The 15,457-nt window shown below is 46.7% G+C and overlaps 2 protein-coding genes across 3 annotated transcripts; one reads left to right on the plus strand and one right to left on the minus strand.

Annotated features, from left to right (window-relative positions):
- PEX39 (peroxisomal biogenesis factor 39) lies at positions 1-753 on the plus strand. The gene has a single exon (XM_077903978.1). It carries the CDS (start codon positions 135-137, stop codon positions 438-440), a length of 306 nt encoding a protein of 101 aa, XP_077760104.1. The 5' UTR covers positions 1-134; the 3' UTR covers positions 441-753.
- A 1,419-nt stretch (positions 754-2,172) lies between these two features.
- Positions 2,173-8,980, minus strand: RPL7L1 (ribosomal protein L7 like 1). 2 transcript variants are annotated; one of them, XM_077903983.1, is made up of 7 exons: positions 8,666-8,980; positions 7,943-8,051; positions 7,096-7,259; positions 5,948-6,085; positions 4,912-5,021; positions 4,506-4,720; positions 2,173-4,069 (listed from the first exon to the last, which is right to left on the minus strand). In XM_077903983.1, the coding sequence occupies exons 1-6, from the start codon at positions 8,704-8,706 to the stop codon at positions 4,512-4,514; spliced, it is 771 nt and encodes a 256-aa protein (XP_077760109.1). In that variant the 5' UTR covers positions 8,707-8,980; the 3' UTR covers positions 2,173-4,069; positions 4,506-4,511. The 2 variants fall into 2 exon arrangements, with proteins under 2 accessions (XP_077760109.1, XP_077760111.1); XM_077903985.1 differs by having other exon boundaries at positions 7,096-7,256; positions 8,666-8,976.
- Positions 8,981-15,457: the final 6,477 nt, after the last annotated feature.

Genomic DNA, 15,457 nt, shown 5'->3' on the forward strand with positions numbered 1-15,457 from the left:
AAAAGCACTGCCACGTTGCAGGCTCCGGTGTGGGCTAGTTTTCCGTGTGCGTGGAGCTGGTCGCGGCTCTCAAGTGCTCCCCCCTTTCTGGGCCGGCTTGGTACGCTCCACGAACCCCCCCCCCATTGCCTCCGATGGTGGTTGCACCCACCGCCCCGGAAGCGTTTCGCGCTGCTGCGGGTGAGGCGGCGCAGCGGCGCATGGAGCCGTCGGGCGGTCGGAGCGGCCTGGGCTGCGGCCCGGCGCCCGCAGAGTCGGCCTCGGCATCCGTGAGCCTGGCGCAGCTCGTGCAGCTGGTCCAGCAGGGCCGGGAGCTCCCTGGCCTGGAGATGCGCCACATCGCGGCGACCCACGGCGAGCCCACGGCGTCGCAGCTCCCGCGGAGGCCCAAGCCCTGGGAGGCCGCGGGGTCGGCCGAGGCCGCCGCATCGCCGCCCTAGACCCCGGGTCCCGGGAGACGAGCCGCGTGGACGGGTCCCGCTCGGCGGAGGCGGGATTGCGCCTTCTCGATGGCCCGCAGTGGGTTCCTGAGGCTCCATGTCCTTTACCTCTTGGACCCGGAAGGCGGGGCTGTGCCCTGCGTTACCTCGGACCCCGGATACTGGCCTCGGCTTTTCATCCTTTGTGCATTCGCCCGGACTCATCTCGGCTGGACTTAAGCCTCCTGGGAGTATAATCGGGGTTGTCTGTATCCGTATTTCTGAAGCATGATCCTCATTAAATTTTTAAAATACCCAGTTTCAGCCCTTAAAATTGACAAATCTCATACTTCACTGTCCCCGATGCATATTTTCACTTTAAAAAAATGATTTTATTTATTAGCACGAGCAGGGGAGGGGCAGGGGGAGAGGAAGCAGCAGACTCCTCAATGGGCAGGGAGCCCGGGGTGGGGGGGGGGAGGGGGCGGGAGGCTCTATCCCAGGACCTGAGATCACGACCTCAGCAGAGGTCAGATACTTGACCGAGCCTTTCAGGAACCATTTTTTTTCTTCTTTCGTTTTATGAGAGAGGTAGAGACATAGGCAGAGGGAGAAGCAAGCTCCCCTCGGGAAGCCCAATGTGGGGGGGGGGGGGGGGGACTCTATCCTGGATCCCAGGATCACGCCCTGAGCCAAGAGCAGAAGCTCAAGCCCTGAGCCACCCAGGCGTCCCGATGTGTTTTCCTTCTTACAATGCTACTGAAGAGGCACACAGAATTTTATTAGTAATGGAAACGAATTCGGGATCCAAATGGTGTTGATTTTAGCTAGCCATTCTCTAGATCAGCAGCTAATAAAAGGTTTGATGATTACACTTGGCCCCAGAAGGACTTCAAAGATACATTATATCAATGAAATCCCAAAGCATTAAAAAAGCCAATCAACAACAACAAAAAGTCTTAGGACTCTTTGGTTCAGGGAATTAGTAAGGTCAGGCTCCAAGTTTAGAACAGAAGAAAAGCTCCTACAACCACTTTCTCAAGTTTGTCTCTTTAAATAACCCACATGGCTAGCAGCCCCCACTCTTGCTTCCTGAAATTAGTTGGTTTTCCCTACACCTAGAACATATATATGGCTTATGGTGTCAGGAATGGGTGTTGGTGGCCATGAACCATTCACATAAGCATACACTATGTACAGATTATACAATAAGACTCTTTTTTTTTTTTTTTTTAAAGATTTTATTTATCCATTCATGAGAGACAGAGAGAGAGAGAGAGGGAGAGGGAGGCAGAGACACAGGCAGAGGAAGAAGCAGGCCCCATGAGGGGAGCCCGATGCGGGACTCGATCCCGGGTCTCCAGGATCACGCCCTGGGTCGAAGACAGGCACCAAACCACTAAGCCACCCAGGGATTCGCAATAAGACTCTTTTTTCCCCCAGAAATATAGTTCCACAACTTGTTCAAGGAATGGTGTATCATAGTACATGACACAGAAGTACATTAACGGGCAGCCCCGGTGGCTCAGTGGTTTAGCGCTGCTTTCATCCTGGAGACCTGGGATGGAGTCCCACGTCGGGCTCCCTGCATGGAGCCTGCTTCTCTCTCTCATGAATAAATAAAATCTTAAAAAAAAAAAAAAAAAAGTACATTAACTTTTATAACTTATTTACATAGAGTTCTAAGTTTAAAGCTATTATATTGCTTAATCCTTTGAACTGTGAGGCACACATGCTAGACTAGCTAGCCCCATTTTGCAGGTAAGAATGGAAATATTCCTTTATTTAGTATAAAACAGATCTGTGATAGAAACCCTGGGCTTCCAACACTCACAAATGCTCTTTTCCCATAGCTTTTCCTTACATCATTTAAAAGTAATTTGATTTCACAATGCTTTAAAGTATAAGTGTAAGCTCTAACATCTATTCCTGGCAGGTTCTCTTGAGCTAACCAACCTAATTAATTACCTCACAATCTGGCACATTTTAAGGCATTGTTGTATTTCTAACTCAACCTCACGGTTATGTTTGAGGGCTGAATGAGCCAAAAGTACGGCAAAGCTGATCCTTTAAGGGACCAGGGGACACAACGGTTGTGTGTTTTCAAGTCTTACCTATGCTGGCACACCTTTACCAACTATTCAGATGGCAACTGAAGCAACAAAGTGACACAGATGATCAACACAAGATCAGATCCCCGTTTTCTAGGTCTCATGACCCCAAGAGCCCTAGTGTTGGTCTACTACATTGTTACCAGCAGGGTAGACAGCAATACTTTTGTTGAAGTCTAAACTATGCAAGCAGAGGGTCCAATTAAGCCTGCCTGAGGCCTAAAAGACCTAACAGTACTACTTTCATCCATGCCAAACCAAGAAAATTCCATCCTGAAGCCCAGCAGAAACAAATGGTGGGCATTTCTCAGAGGTAGATGGTACATGGGGCTCAGGAAATCTACCAGTGTTCCTTTTTATTTTTTTTTAAGATTTTTTTTATTCATGAGAGACAGAGAGAGGCAGAGACACAGGTAGAGGAAGAAGCAGGCTCCCCTCAGAGAGCCTGATGTGGGACTTGATCCCTGAACTCCAGGATTACACCCAGAGCTGAAAGCAGAGCTCAATTGCTGAGCCATCCAGGCATCCCTACCACTTTTTTTTTTTTAAAAGATTTTATTTATTCATGAGAGAGAGAGAGAGAGGCAGAGACACAGGCAGAGGGAGAAGCAGGCTCCATGCAGGGAGCCTGATGTGGGACTTGATCCTGGGTCTCCAGGATCACGCCCTGGGCTGAAGGCAGCGCTAAACCGCTGAGCCACCCGGGCTGCCCTACCACTGTGTTCCTAGGAAACACCCAATTGGATTCAAAGGGAAAAGCTATCTTGGTAAGCTTTGGTCTTCCACAGGCCATGAGACCAGAGAAGACTAACAATGTCAGGGCCCAGGTGACCAATCCAGGTATTGCAGGACTTCCTTACATAGGTGCATGGATCCCTAAGAAGAGTCTATGAACATACAAAACTTCCAAGCAAAAATCTGAGTGTATGGGTTTCCTGGGAAAAGTGCTATTCTCTTCTCATAGACACAAGAACAGGTTAAGATCCTGAGCTAAAGCAATGGACCAAGCCAATGACAGGCTAGGTGAAGGATGCCACCAAATACACTTCAGGGGCCAGCCAAGTGTGAGAACTCACAAAGCTGTCACCAAAAAGTTAGAACACGGACTCACAGCAGAGACAGCTGAGCACTGTTTTTGTGCTCTTCTTTGTAACTATTTCAAGGTCTGTCCAAAACAAGGCCCCAGAACCCCCAGGTTCAAGTATGTCCCTGAGCTTGGTCCACTGCCGTCTTCCATTCACGTTTGGGTATTCGTTCACCATTAAACCTCAGAACAGAAGATGTGACGCAGCAGGACTCCTTCTATGGCATGAGTCCTCTGCTGATTTGAGAGGTGGCAGTGGCAGGCAATGTGGAAAATACACTGGAATTTTTCCTTGAAACTGCTGTGGTCAGAAGTGCCTGCCAGGAGCATCATCTTTTCCTTGACCCTCCCTCTAGTTTCTGAAGATAGAGCAGAAAATAATCTTCTTTGAAGATACTGGTAACAATTCCAGAAGACAAAACACATGCCACCAATGCACTGTGCTTCCAGATATTCTGAGGAAGAAAAACACAACTTCATTAACATAAGTTTAATGAAAGCACCTCAGATTAATCACAATAAGCAATTTCAAAAAGTTAAGATACTTTCAACAAAATAGATGGTTTAAATCTTCATGTCCTTTTTGAAACTGGTTTTTAATATTCTCTCCCCATTTCCAGGTAAATGACCACAGCGATACAGATTTTTTTTTTTGCTACTCGACATTTTCTAGCCTTTAATTGTTGGATACACATAGTGTCATGTCCTGACCAGGCAGTCACTGTTCTAAGCACATTTCCATGTTAGACTGGTAGCTACCAGTCTTCTCACTCCCCCCATTGCTAGAGTTACTTTTCAGATACTGGTAAATGCAAAAACACTTTTTTTTTTTAACTGGACAGACATGGCCCATCAAAGCCAGCCAAAGGGCAGTTTCCAGCCCTGCCTCACCTGGGTTTAATTCAGCTGCCGAATGAGCTGATTGATGCGTTCACCTCGATAGCCAGGTAAGCCCACCTCCTTGAGGAAGCCCACTCTGTTCTTGGTAGCATGTCGGGCCATTGAGAGGTGGAAAGGACGTAAGAACGCAGAGATGGCCTGGAAATTCTTTCCCGGAAAGGCAATTTCATGAATGAGGTCTTCCAAGCAAATAACACCATACTTCCCTAAGAAACAAAAGGTACAGATTCCTTTATTCAACACTTCTCCAGTATATACTATGAGGCTCTTACGTGCCAAAGCTGGGCACTCTAGTAGATACTTGGGACCCCAAGAAGAATTTGACCTAAATTCCACACCAAGAAGACCAGAGATCCTTGCTTTGTACCCCAACTGACCTGTAAAGTGGAACACTCACCCAGATGCTCCTCAATCACTGTGTTGTCCGTCAAAGGGATGGTTTTATTCTTGACCTTGGCTTGTCCACGTTTCAAGATGAGTTCCCGGACAGACTTCAGATTTGGAAATCTATGTGAGGCAGAATGAAGTACAGCCTTATCAGCCCCTGGCACTGTAACTGACACTGGCCTGTCTCAGTCCTGCAGCCTGGCCGAGGAGAGATTTGTCCACACCCCCCTTCTTCCCACCAAGAAATCTGTTATCACACTACAGCTGGGACGCTTGGAATTACACAAGTGAAGAAGGGGGTCAAAAACCAGAGTGGCCTTGACTAGGTAATTAGAAATTAAAATTTATGGATATAAACATTCACCACAGAAAAAAAATTTACTTTCCCAGGTAAAAATAAAATAAGCGCTGGCTTACAGTTCAGGACTCTTACCTTATATGACCCTTACTCAAGATGGTGCCAGAATTTGAAATTAAATCCAGGCCTTGGTGATCCCTGGGTGGTTCAGCAGTTTAGTGCTGCCTTCGACCCAGGGCGTAATCCTGGAATCCTGGGATCAAGTCCCACATTAGGCTCCCTGCATGGAGCCTGCTTCTCCCTCTGCCTGTGTCTCTGCCTCTCTCTCTCTCTGTCTCTCATAAATAAATAAGTAAAATCTCAAAAAAAAAAAAGAATCCAGGCCTTTGCTGGGTTTTAATATTTGAAGGAACACTACTCTTACACAAACACTGCCCCAAGCTGTTTGAAGACCCCCCAAATTAATTTCTTTCTACCCCTCTTACTCAGCCTCAGCCTACAAGTGAACAAGCCCTGCCACGGTACTGCTCATGGCACATTATCAGCAGCTCTGCTATCTCCTGTTCTACTTGTCCCACGTTCCAAGGTTCTACGGCTGGCTGCTGATTTCTGGTGACTGTGGTCACAACAAAATATTTCTTGAAGCAGCAACACAAGCCTCAGAGAAGAGTATCCCATGCATCGTAGTGTTCTCATCATGCTCAAATACAATCTAATATGAATCCACACACCCAAAAAATCTTCTCACCCCCAGGTCACATAAGGTTCCACTATCCGCAGTGTCTTCATGGTCTGGGGGGTTACTCTGAAAAAGACACCACTGAAGATCTTCTTCAGGCGCAGCCTTGCAATGGTCCTCTGTACCAGTGAACTCACCCCATTAATCCTGAAATGAACAGCAGAGGACGTCAGGCTTTATTCAGTTTACGTAAGGCCAGCAAGCAACTATAAAATGTTTGCCACTACAGGGCATCAAGAGAGCAAGACACAGACTATGTCTAACAGGTCAGGAGGTGGCAGCTATGTAAACAATCATTCTCACATGATGTGGAGCAATGCCTGAGGTGCTATAAGAACACAGAGGGAGGCCCTGATTCAGTGTGTGTTGGGGGTGTGTGAGTGTGTGTGTAGGGCTGTGAACGTCAAGCAAAGGAAGCTGGACTTGCTGCCTGGGCAGTAACAGCACAAAGACTTTAGGGAAAGGAAACACAATCACCTTTCTTCTTTATGATCACTGAGGAGAGCATATAAGACAGATCTGAAAGTGTGACATCAGAGGCAGGGAAACTCAGGAAGCTAATGCGACAGTCCAGGAAAGAAATTATGAGAAATGGTAGGAAGGTTAATAACGAGGACTCAAAAATATTTAAAGCACACACTTTTCTGGTTTGGGTGCCTGGGTACTGGAAAGAGGGAGGCAGCTGTACATGCAGGTAGACTGGGTAAAGTACAATTAAGTGAGAAAAAAGCTTTATGAACTCTCCCCAGCACTAAATACGTTCCATTTACTTGACCTTGGTTCAGTTCCTAGAAAGAAGCCTTGATTCTCTCAATTCAGGACTTTCTGCATCTATGCCTGGAAAGCCTTCCTTGAAATTTGTGAATTCCTTCCATGTTTGCAGGTCTCAGCTTCAAGGCCCTGTTTTAGAGTGTCCTGAACCAGTACTGCTCCAACAACAGTCAACCTTCACAGCACTGGGTGTATTTTCATGTCTGTTTGCCTAAGGTCACTCTCCTAAAACCTTAAAGACAAAAACCACGTTGTGCTTGACCCTGAATTCCCAGCACAACTTGCCCGAGTGGCTTAAAGCCTATTATAACTCACTTCCCCCAGAAAGGAGTCTAAAGCTGAACCAACAATTTGCTTCAGCCTTGGGAATGTGGCAAGTTCCCCACCTTTGGATGCGTACAATGAAGGCCAAGGAATGTTTATCTGGCACTTCTAAGCCATGAGGTTTCACTTCCAGGCGTCTGAGGCGCACCCTGTCACGCTGCTGCCGCCAGGAATCATGAAGGAACCACTCCAGTCGCTTAAACTTGAGCTTTTTTCCTTTATTCTGCTGAAAGAAGGGAGACCATCATCACCATTTTGTGCCTCTATTTTTTACTTCTACAATAGTAATTCATCAGGCACTCTCGATTGAATGTATTTTCCATTATGTCCCGCAAACCTAAGCAAACAAACACCTTCTATTCTATTTAAAGGAAAAATGAGGTACCCAAGTGAAGATGGAAGTGTGAAAACTCTGAAACTCCTAGGAAAAGCCTCTGATAAATAAACAAGTTAATTTACATGCTGTTAGCCAGCGTTTACCAACACATATTTATGGAACCTAACATTGGGTTAAGCATCATGAGGTACAGAATAAGCATGAGCTTGTTTCATTTTCCTGACTTCAAAATATCTGTTTTCCAAAAACGTTTAGCAAATAGCAAAAAACTGTTTGGCACCTTTAAGTATAATATTATTTTCTTCCAGGTACACAAGCATGTGTGGTCTTTCGAATCACTTGGTATGAACCTATAGTACAATCTCCACTCCACTTTTTCCTTACCAAACTCTACTGCATTTTACCTGCAGAAAGCGTTTCATAAACACCTGTTAAACGAAGACACGAACCGTACACCTGTTAGAATTGATGGCGACAGCACTGTCGACGACGCCAAATCTAGTTTAACACACCCTACACAGAACTCACCAAACACACATTCCAATTCCCCTCTCTTGGTTCCCCATCATTACCTCCTTCTTGTCCAAAAGCGCCTGCTTTGCTTGAGTGGCTTTAAGGGCCTGATAAGCCTTCCTCTTTTTCAGGAGATTTTCTGGAACCAAAGGGATCTTTTTTCTTTGCCTGATAAGAAAATCGCAATCAGCGAAAGTGTCTAAAAAGCAAATCATAAATGAAATTCTGAATCATCTCTTGGGCTTCGAGAAACCTTACTCTCTTCAAATTCCTAAAGCCAGACTTCCCTGAAACCTGTGGTTTTTGACTTCAGTCCTCAAGATGGACCCCTTAACGAGGGAACCCTCGTTCCTAAAGCAGTGAAAGGTCACGAACCCTGGGGCCACTGGCCCTCCCTAGGCCTCCATGGAGCTTTTACTGCCACAGCCTTTTAAAGACACTAGCAGCTACGTGATTCTAGAGAAACCCCGAGGGGTTAGGATGGGTGTAGACTCATCTGCAGGGGTAGTACTTGCGTCAGGCTGAGCGAACCCAAGTCCGGCACTCTTCAGCCCGCCGCCGCCGCTCCAGGTAACTCGGGCTTGACGGCGGCTTCCTCCGTCTGACCGTCAGCCCGAACCCTACGACTTTACTCCTCATCCCACCCTTTGAAATCTGGAGTCTTTTCTCTTGTCCTTCCTTCAGTCCACAAGAACCCTTCTATTCGCGCCGCGGAGGAATAAACACCGTGGATGGCACCAGATGCTCAAGACCCCACTGAGATTCAAAGCCCGAACACTCACTCTTGCTCCGCCATGTTTCCCGAGCAGCGGCTACTGCTCATGCGCAGCCCCACCACGTGGGGGAGAGAGGACCGCTCTCGGTTTGCTTGACCATAGAGATGGGTCTTCTAGCCCTCGGAGGACCGCCCCCGACAGCTGGCGCCGTTAGCTGCCGCTAACACAGATTCCGGCCGAAAGTTGCACAGAGCTTCCAAGCACTTTAGGATCCGTGTCATCTTCATAAGCCGCTCTCTTCGTTTACTATATTCGTTGAACACTGGTGGCAAGGCTTATAAACAAGGAAACGCTTCCCAAGTTGCATCTGCGACTTCCGGTGTGGAGGGCGCGCCGCTCCTCCGACTTCCGGTCGGCGGCGCGAGTTCGAGGAGGACTGGGGCGGCCCGGGTGGCGCAGCGGTTTAGCGTCGCCTTCAGCCTGGGGCGTGATCCTGGAGACCGGGGATCGAGTCCCGCGTCGGGCTCCCTGCGTGGAGCCTGCTTCTCCCGCTGCCTGTGTCTCTGCTTCTGTGTGTGTGTGTGTGTGTGTCTCTCATGGATAAATAAAATCTTAAAGAGAGAGGACGACAGGCTGGCATGATCGGCTTTTTGCTGGGTGGGGAGGGCTGGGGCCGTGACTTTGGCTCGTCCGTGTGGGTGGAGGTGTTCGTGGACGACTCCGCACGGTAGACAGTCAGTGGGTCCCGGAGCAAGTTATCTAACCTCTGTACCTTGGTCTGCTCACCCATAAGATGGACCTACCCGATAGCGTTCCGAGGATTCTGTGAAATACTCCATTTAGAGAGCTTAGCACGATGCCTGGCGGTAAGCAGGCAAACGCTATGTTGGATTGAAGAATAGAAATTCCTCCTTGCCCGTTTCGGGATCTTCCTTATATACCTCTCAACACCCGGAATTTGCTTCCTTCTTTCCCGGTCTTCATTAAACAAGGAAAAATAGCCCACGTTCTGTCTTCTGGAAACCCCCAGTGCAGGGTGTCTCCAGCATTAATATGCATCGTAGTCACCTGAGGGTCCCGTTAAAATGCAGATTTTCATTCACTAGGAGGCCGGGGGTTGATACTGTGCAGTTTTAGCCTGCTTCCCGGTGATGCCATGCTTCAAGTCTATGGGCTGAACTTTAGCAAGACTCTAGTGTCTTTCTCTGAATTCCTTCAATACATTATTATATTATATATATGTTTTTAAGATTTTATTTACTCATGAGAGACACAGAGACATAGAGGGAGAAGCAGGCTCCTGTCGTGGAGCCTGATGCAGGACTGGATCCTAGGATCTCGGTACCAAGACCCCAGCCAAAGGCAGATGCTCTACCACTGAGCTACCCAGGTGCCCCTCACACATTATTATATTTTAAACATTTCCTCATGATACTAGGAGGGCAGGGACCATGCCTGCTTTGCTCATGGTGGTTGCTAAAGGTCTAACAAAGGTTTCTCAGTCTTAGCCCTGTTGGCTTTTTTGGGCCAGATAATTCTTTAGTATGGGGGGCTGTCCCATGCATTGTGGGATGTTTAGCAGCATCCCCAGGCTTCTACCAACTACATACCAGTAGTATCCGCACCCCAGATGTGACAATGTCTCCAGGCATTGCCAAATATGTAACACAGTGTACGTATATGTATCCCAATGCCATTATTTGGGCACTGGGCACTTAGCAGGCATCACCACAGACTTTATCCTATACTATTTGTTTTATTGCTTCCTTGATTAGGTAGGGTGCTCTGAAGGCAGGGAACTTATCTCCTACTTCTTTGTCTTCTAATGCTCCTGTCACAATAGTGGCCACCTGCTGAGGTTTTGTAACTAAACTCAAAGCATCATATTGCTATGTGCTATGTAACTAGTCCAGCCAGAAAGATAGTGCCATTCACAGAGCTCATTACCTGACGAATAAACTTCAAAGGACAACACAGTCTTTGGAGTCAAAGTCTGGTGTGAAGCTCCTTCTCACTCAGCATCTCACGTGTCTCACTTTGTAAAAAGGCAAAAACAAGGATCACTAAAGTGTAAAACATTTATTAGATAGTAAATAAGGAACAAAAATAAGTCACTCTTTTGTAACTGCATCTGTGTACAGATAAAAGGTAAATTCTTCGGTGCTAAAGGTATTAAGGAGAGGAGGAATATCAGGACAATTAACAATACTGGCTGAAAGACTTGGAGGCCATGATTCAGGAAAGGTTTTCAATGCCAGCAGATGGTGCTAAGAGAGTACTTCTTCTCAGTGCCTAAGCCATTGTTCCACAAAATACAGAGGGAAAGAGCAAGACCCCCAAATTCAACCCCCAAATTCTTCACTTAACTGAATACGTGTTGTTTACTGAGCATTGTCCATATGCTCCAGCACTGGGCAAGACACAAGACTTTTTATTTCAAAACGAGGATAGTGAGTGAGAATGAGAAATGGCCATCTACAGCCTCAAGAATTTTACTTTAAGATTTTATTTTTTTAGCGACAGAGAATGTGTGTGCATGGGTGTGCACACATGTGCATTCAAGTGGGTGGGGGTCGGGAGGAGCAGATGGAGAGGACAAGCAGATTCTGTGCTGAGTGCGAAGCCCCACGTGGGGATCCATCCCACATCCCTGTGATCATGTCCTGAGCTAAAATCAAGAGTCAGATGCTCAACTGACTGAACCCCCCAGTTGCCCCTCCTTCTTAAGATTTCATTTATTTTAGAGAGAATAGGGGAGGGGCAGGAAGAGGAGCAGAGTGAGAGGCAGAGAATCTGGAGCAGACTCCCCGCTGAGTGTTGAGCCCCACACAGGCTCAATCTCACTACCCTGAGATCATGGCCTCAGCTGAAACCAAGAGTTTGGCGTTTAATGGACTGTGCCACCCAGGTGCCCCAAGAATCTTATTCTTCTTAGCCTGTTGCCATAGGCCTCTTTTTTCTTGACCACTTTAGTTGTCCATCATGAGGGAATGATTAAATAAATTATGGAACACTATGTAATTATATGCAATGAGGTAGGTCTTCACATCCTGAAATCTTAATGATATTTTTTATTTCTTGGCCTGCCGATCTCCATTTCCACTTCCTGACAGTATCCTATTTCTCTTGTGGACTGTTCTCTCCTTCATTGTGTAGAATTGCAGAGGGAAGTAGGGTATCAAATCTAAATTTTTGTCTTCTCAATACATAAGTTGAAGGGGTCTTTGGAAGATCTTTTCAACTCCTTCCATTTCCCCAGTGGGAGGGGGCATGAGATTCTAAACTTCTCTCCTCTGAGGGGCAGGGGGTGAGCCTGGATGGCTCAATGAGTTAAACATTTGACTCTTGGTTTTGGCTTAGGCCATGATCTCAGGGTCGTGAGACTGAGCCCCACCTCGGGCTCCACACTCAGTAGGGTCTGCTGGAGATTCTCTCCCTCTTCTTCTGCCGACCCTTTCCCCCTCCTCCCGCTTGAGCGGTCTGTCCCTCCATCTCTGTCAAATAAATAAATAAATCTTTAAAAACAAAAAAATTCTCCCCTCCGAGTTTTGAATCTTGAGCAGAGTGATGATGGAAGAAATGTAGGAGGTTTGAGGCAAGACTTTTAAGAATTTCCACCTATGAAGATCTGGAGTTTCCTTGTTCCTGTCTTTCTCAAGCCTAGTGGTTCTTCAATCTTCCCTTCAATTCTTATTCTTTCTATAAAACTCCATTATGCTGGGGGCACCTGGGTGGCTCAGTGGTTGAGCGTCTGCCTTTGGCTCAGGTCATGATCCCAGGGTCCTGGGATTGAGTCCCAAATCCAGCTGCTCACAGGGAACCTGCTTCTCCCTCTGCCTAGATCTCTGCCTCTCTCTGTGTGTCTCTCAGGAAAAAAAAAATCTTAAAAACAACAACAACAACAACAAATCTACGTTATGCTGGTTAACCAAGCTGATCAGTTTCTGTTGCTTGCAACCAAAGAATCCTGGTTATAATATTCCCAGATATTTGGTTACATTTGAAAAAGCAAGATACAGAATAGGGTAGCAGAGAATGGTCCCTGGTTTGTTTTGTGGTTTTTGTTTCTTAGCTATAGATGTATTTGTATGTAACAATTTGGGGATTATATACAAGAAAATGTTGATAGGGATTGTTTTTGGGAAATGGGAGTGGGGCCTGAAATAGGAAGGCAGACTTACATTTTATGGTATATCTTTCACTTATCACATGTGTAATTAGGTGATTAGGTTCTTATAGTTAGTATTTTGACTTGCCTATTTTAGAAACCACTTGACTTTTTTTTTTATAAAGATTTTATTTATTTATTCATGAGAGACACATAGATAGAGAGGCAGAGACACAGGCAGAGGAGAAGCAGGCTCCCTGCAGGGAGCCTGACACGGGACTCCATCCCCAGTCTCCAGGATCACACCCTGGGCTGAAGGCGGTGCTAAACCGCTGAGCCACCTGGGCTGCCCCACTTGACTTTTTTTTTAAGAGTCCTTTCAGAACATTTTGTGGTTCTCTGGCTTGATTCCAGGGTTCCTTTCCTAGCATATTCTACCAGTTACTTCTGTATTGTCTGCACTTTGGGATTATTTGGAACCATTTAAGAGACAATTGAGCAGTGCCTTCTCAGTGAGGCCAAACCACCACACCCGACACACCCCAAAGGGGGGGCTCCATCTGCAATTTCACATTGGCCCCAAAGCTCTTTCTTGGCTAATGAGCCTTCTTGAAGTTGACTTCGCTTTTTTTGTTTGTTTTTTAAGATTTTATTTATTTATTCATGAGAGACAGAGAGAGAGAGAGAGAGAGAGAGAGAGAGAGGCAGAGACACAGGCAGAGGGAGAAGCAGGCTCCACGCAGGGAGCTTGATGTGGGACTGGATCCTGGGTCTCCAGGATCACACCCTGGCTGAATGCGGCGCTAAACTGCTGAGCCACCCAGGCTGCCCTGACTTCGTTTTGTTTCAAGTTTTCCTTGTTGCTTCCTCAGGGAGTGACAGGGGGTTCCTGGGAAGCAGGTGGGAAAGAGATTAGGGTGAGAGCAGCCAGATGAGCAGAGTTGGGGAAGACAACGTGGCCCACAGCTTTTGATCCCGATGAAAGCCAAGCAGAAGGGAGCAAAAGGGTAAAGGAGAAAAGAAAGAGCCTATGAAGGGTGCGGCCTTTGGGGGGGCCGGGCTAGGCACAGGAGAGCTAGAGTAGGAAGCAGACAGTGTGCAGCAGGTGTGACCATAAGCAAAACAGAAAAACTCAAACCTCCCCTGAATTATTTCAGGGGTAACAACACTTCTTCTTCTGCCTTCCAGACTTCTTTAGTAACATCCCTTTTTACACTTGAAGGCGTGGAGGCCCGAGATAAATCTTCCTAGTTTATAGGCGAGGAAGGTGAGGCTGAGAGCAACTTATACTAAGGTATCTAATTATGTGTTAGAGTAGGTACTATCCTGCCGCCCTATTGCACTACTTCCCTGGGCCTTCACAGAAGTGATTTTTCCCCCCTGAGGATCTTCTTGTCTGTGCAAGTGTTTTCAAAGCCCAGACTCCAGCACATGCCCACAAGAAATGTAGATTAGGGCTTTTATGGGCAGCACCACAGACATAGGCCATCCATATTACAGAATTTGCTTTATACTACAAAAGTGTTCCTACCATTTGTGTGAACCAGATTTTCCATATATTTAACACCATAATTACGAAACGCCTTTACCATTATTCCTGCACAAAGTATGATACCTTTTTCTCAAATGTAACTCAGGGTGGACCGAGAAGCTGGGCACTGGAATATAGATTGTAACTCTACCGAAGTGGTAGGGCGGGATGAATTTTAGCCCTGGTTTCTTCTCTCCTGAGCTCCCGGCAATTCCCAAATGTAATGCAATTATTTATGTGCTGGTTTCCTCTCTGGACTCTGAGCTCCTTGGGAGTAGAAGTCATACCTGAATTATCCATGGATCCTAGCATAGTGTCCATAAATTGCTCAATAAATATCCAGTGGCTGCCCAGAAGCCCTCACTCTGTCTCAGAGAACAGACACAAGGGCTGAAGCCGAGTCAGAGCCTGAAACTGGGGCCTAGCTCCTGGAGGACAGCACAGCCAGAGCTCTGCCTGAGTGATGCTGTTTCAGTGTCCCCAGACTGTGGTTTCTTTCCTTTCTCTTCTCTTTGTCCCTAGTGATCCCCTGGCCCCTTTTCTGGAACACTGCCCTCAACCCCCAGGACTGAGGGCTTTAATCATCCTTAGAGAAGATGCCTGGTCTTTCCTCTAGGCATGCCCCAGGGGAACAGAGACTGATCCTAATCAAGCAGTCAGCTCTCCTTCCTTCTTCATTCATGGGCCACTCCCATTGCAAATGGCCTGAAGAGGTTAGGGAATGTCACGTTGGGCACACACTCGTCCTTAGCAAGAGAATCTTGACATCAGGGCAACACTGCAAAAGACATTAAGGGATCCATCGACTGATGTAATTATTCTAGCAGTAATTGCTGTTAGTTCTGGAAGAACAACTTCCTATTTACATATTGATTACTATGGAACCTTGATTTCCTAACTGCTCCTGCTTTAAGGGAGTGTGTGTGTATGGGGAGGGGCACAGGTAAACCATAAGGAATATAAGTGTAAATCTTAAGCTCCAAAGAAAAGTTTAAGGAGCCTCATACTCCCCGCCCCCCCCCCCCCCCCCCCGCCAGAAATACATTTCACCCTGTGGTAGTTCTAACAATTTGGGCAGAGTCCCTCCCATTTGTGACAGCAAGAACTCAGAAGGGCCTCAGAGGGTTGATTTTACAGATAAGGTTACAGAGGTATTTCTTAATGGATCAAATGTGTGAATACAAAGAGAAACATGTTAACTCTGGGATAAGTCTTGAGT

The sequence above is a fragment of the Canis aureus genome, chromosome 7 (genome assembly GCF_053574225.1).
Source record: "Canis aureus isolate CA01 chromosome 7, VMU_Caureus_v.1.0, whole genome shotgun sequence".
Taxonomy (NCBI): Eukaryota; Metazoa; Chordata; class Mammalia; order Carnivora; family Canidae; genus Canis; species Canis aureus.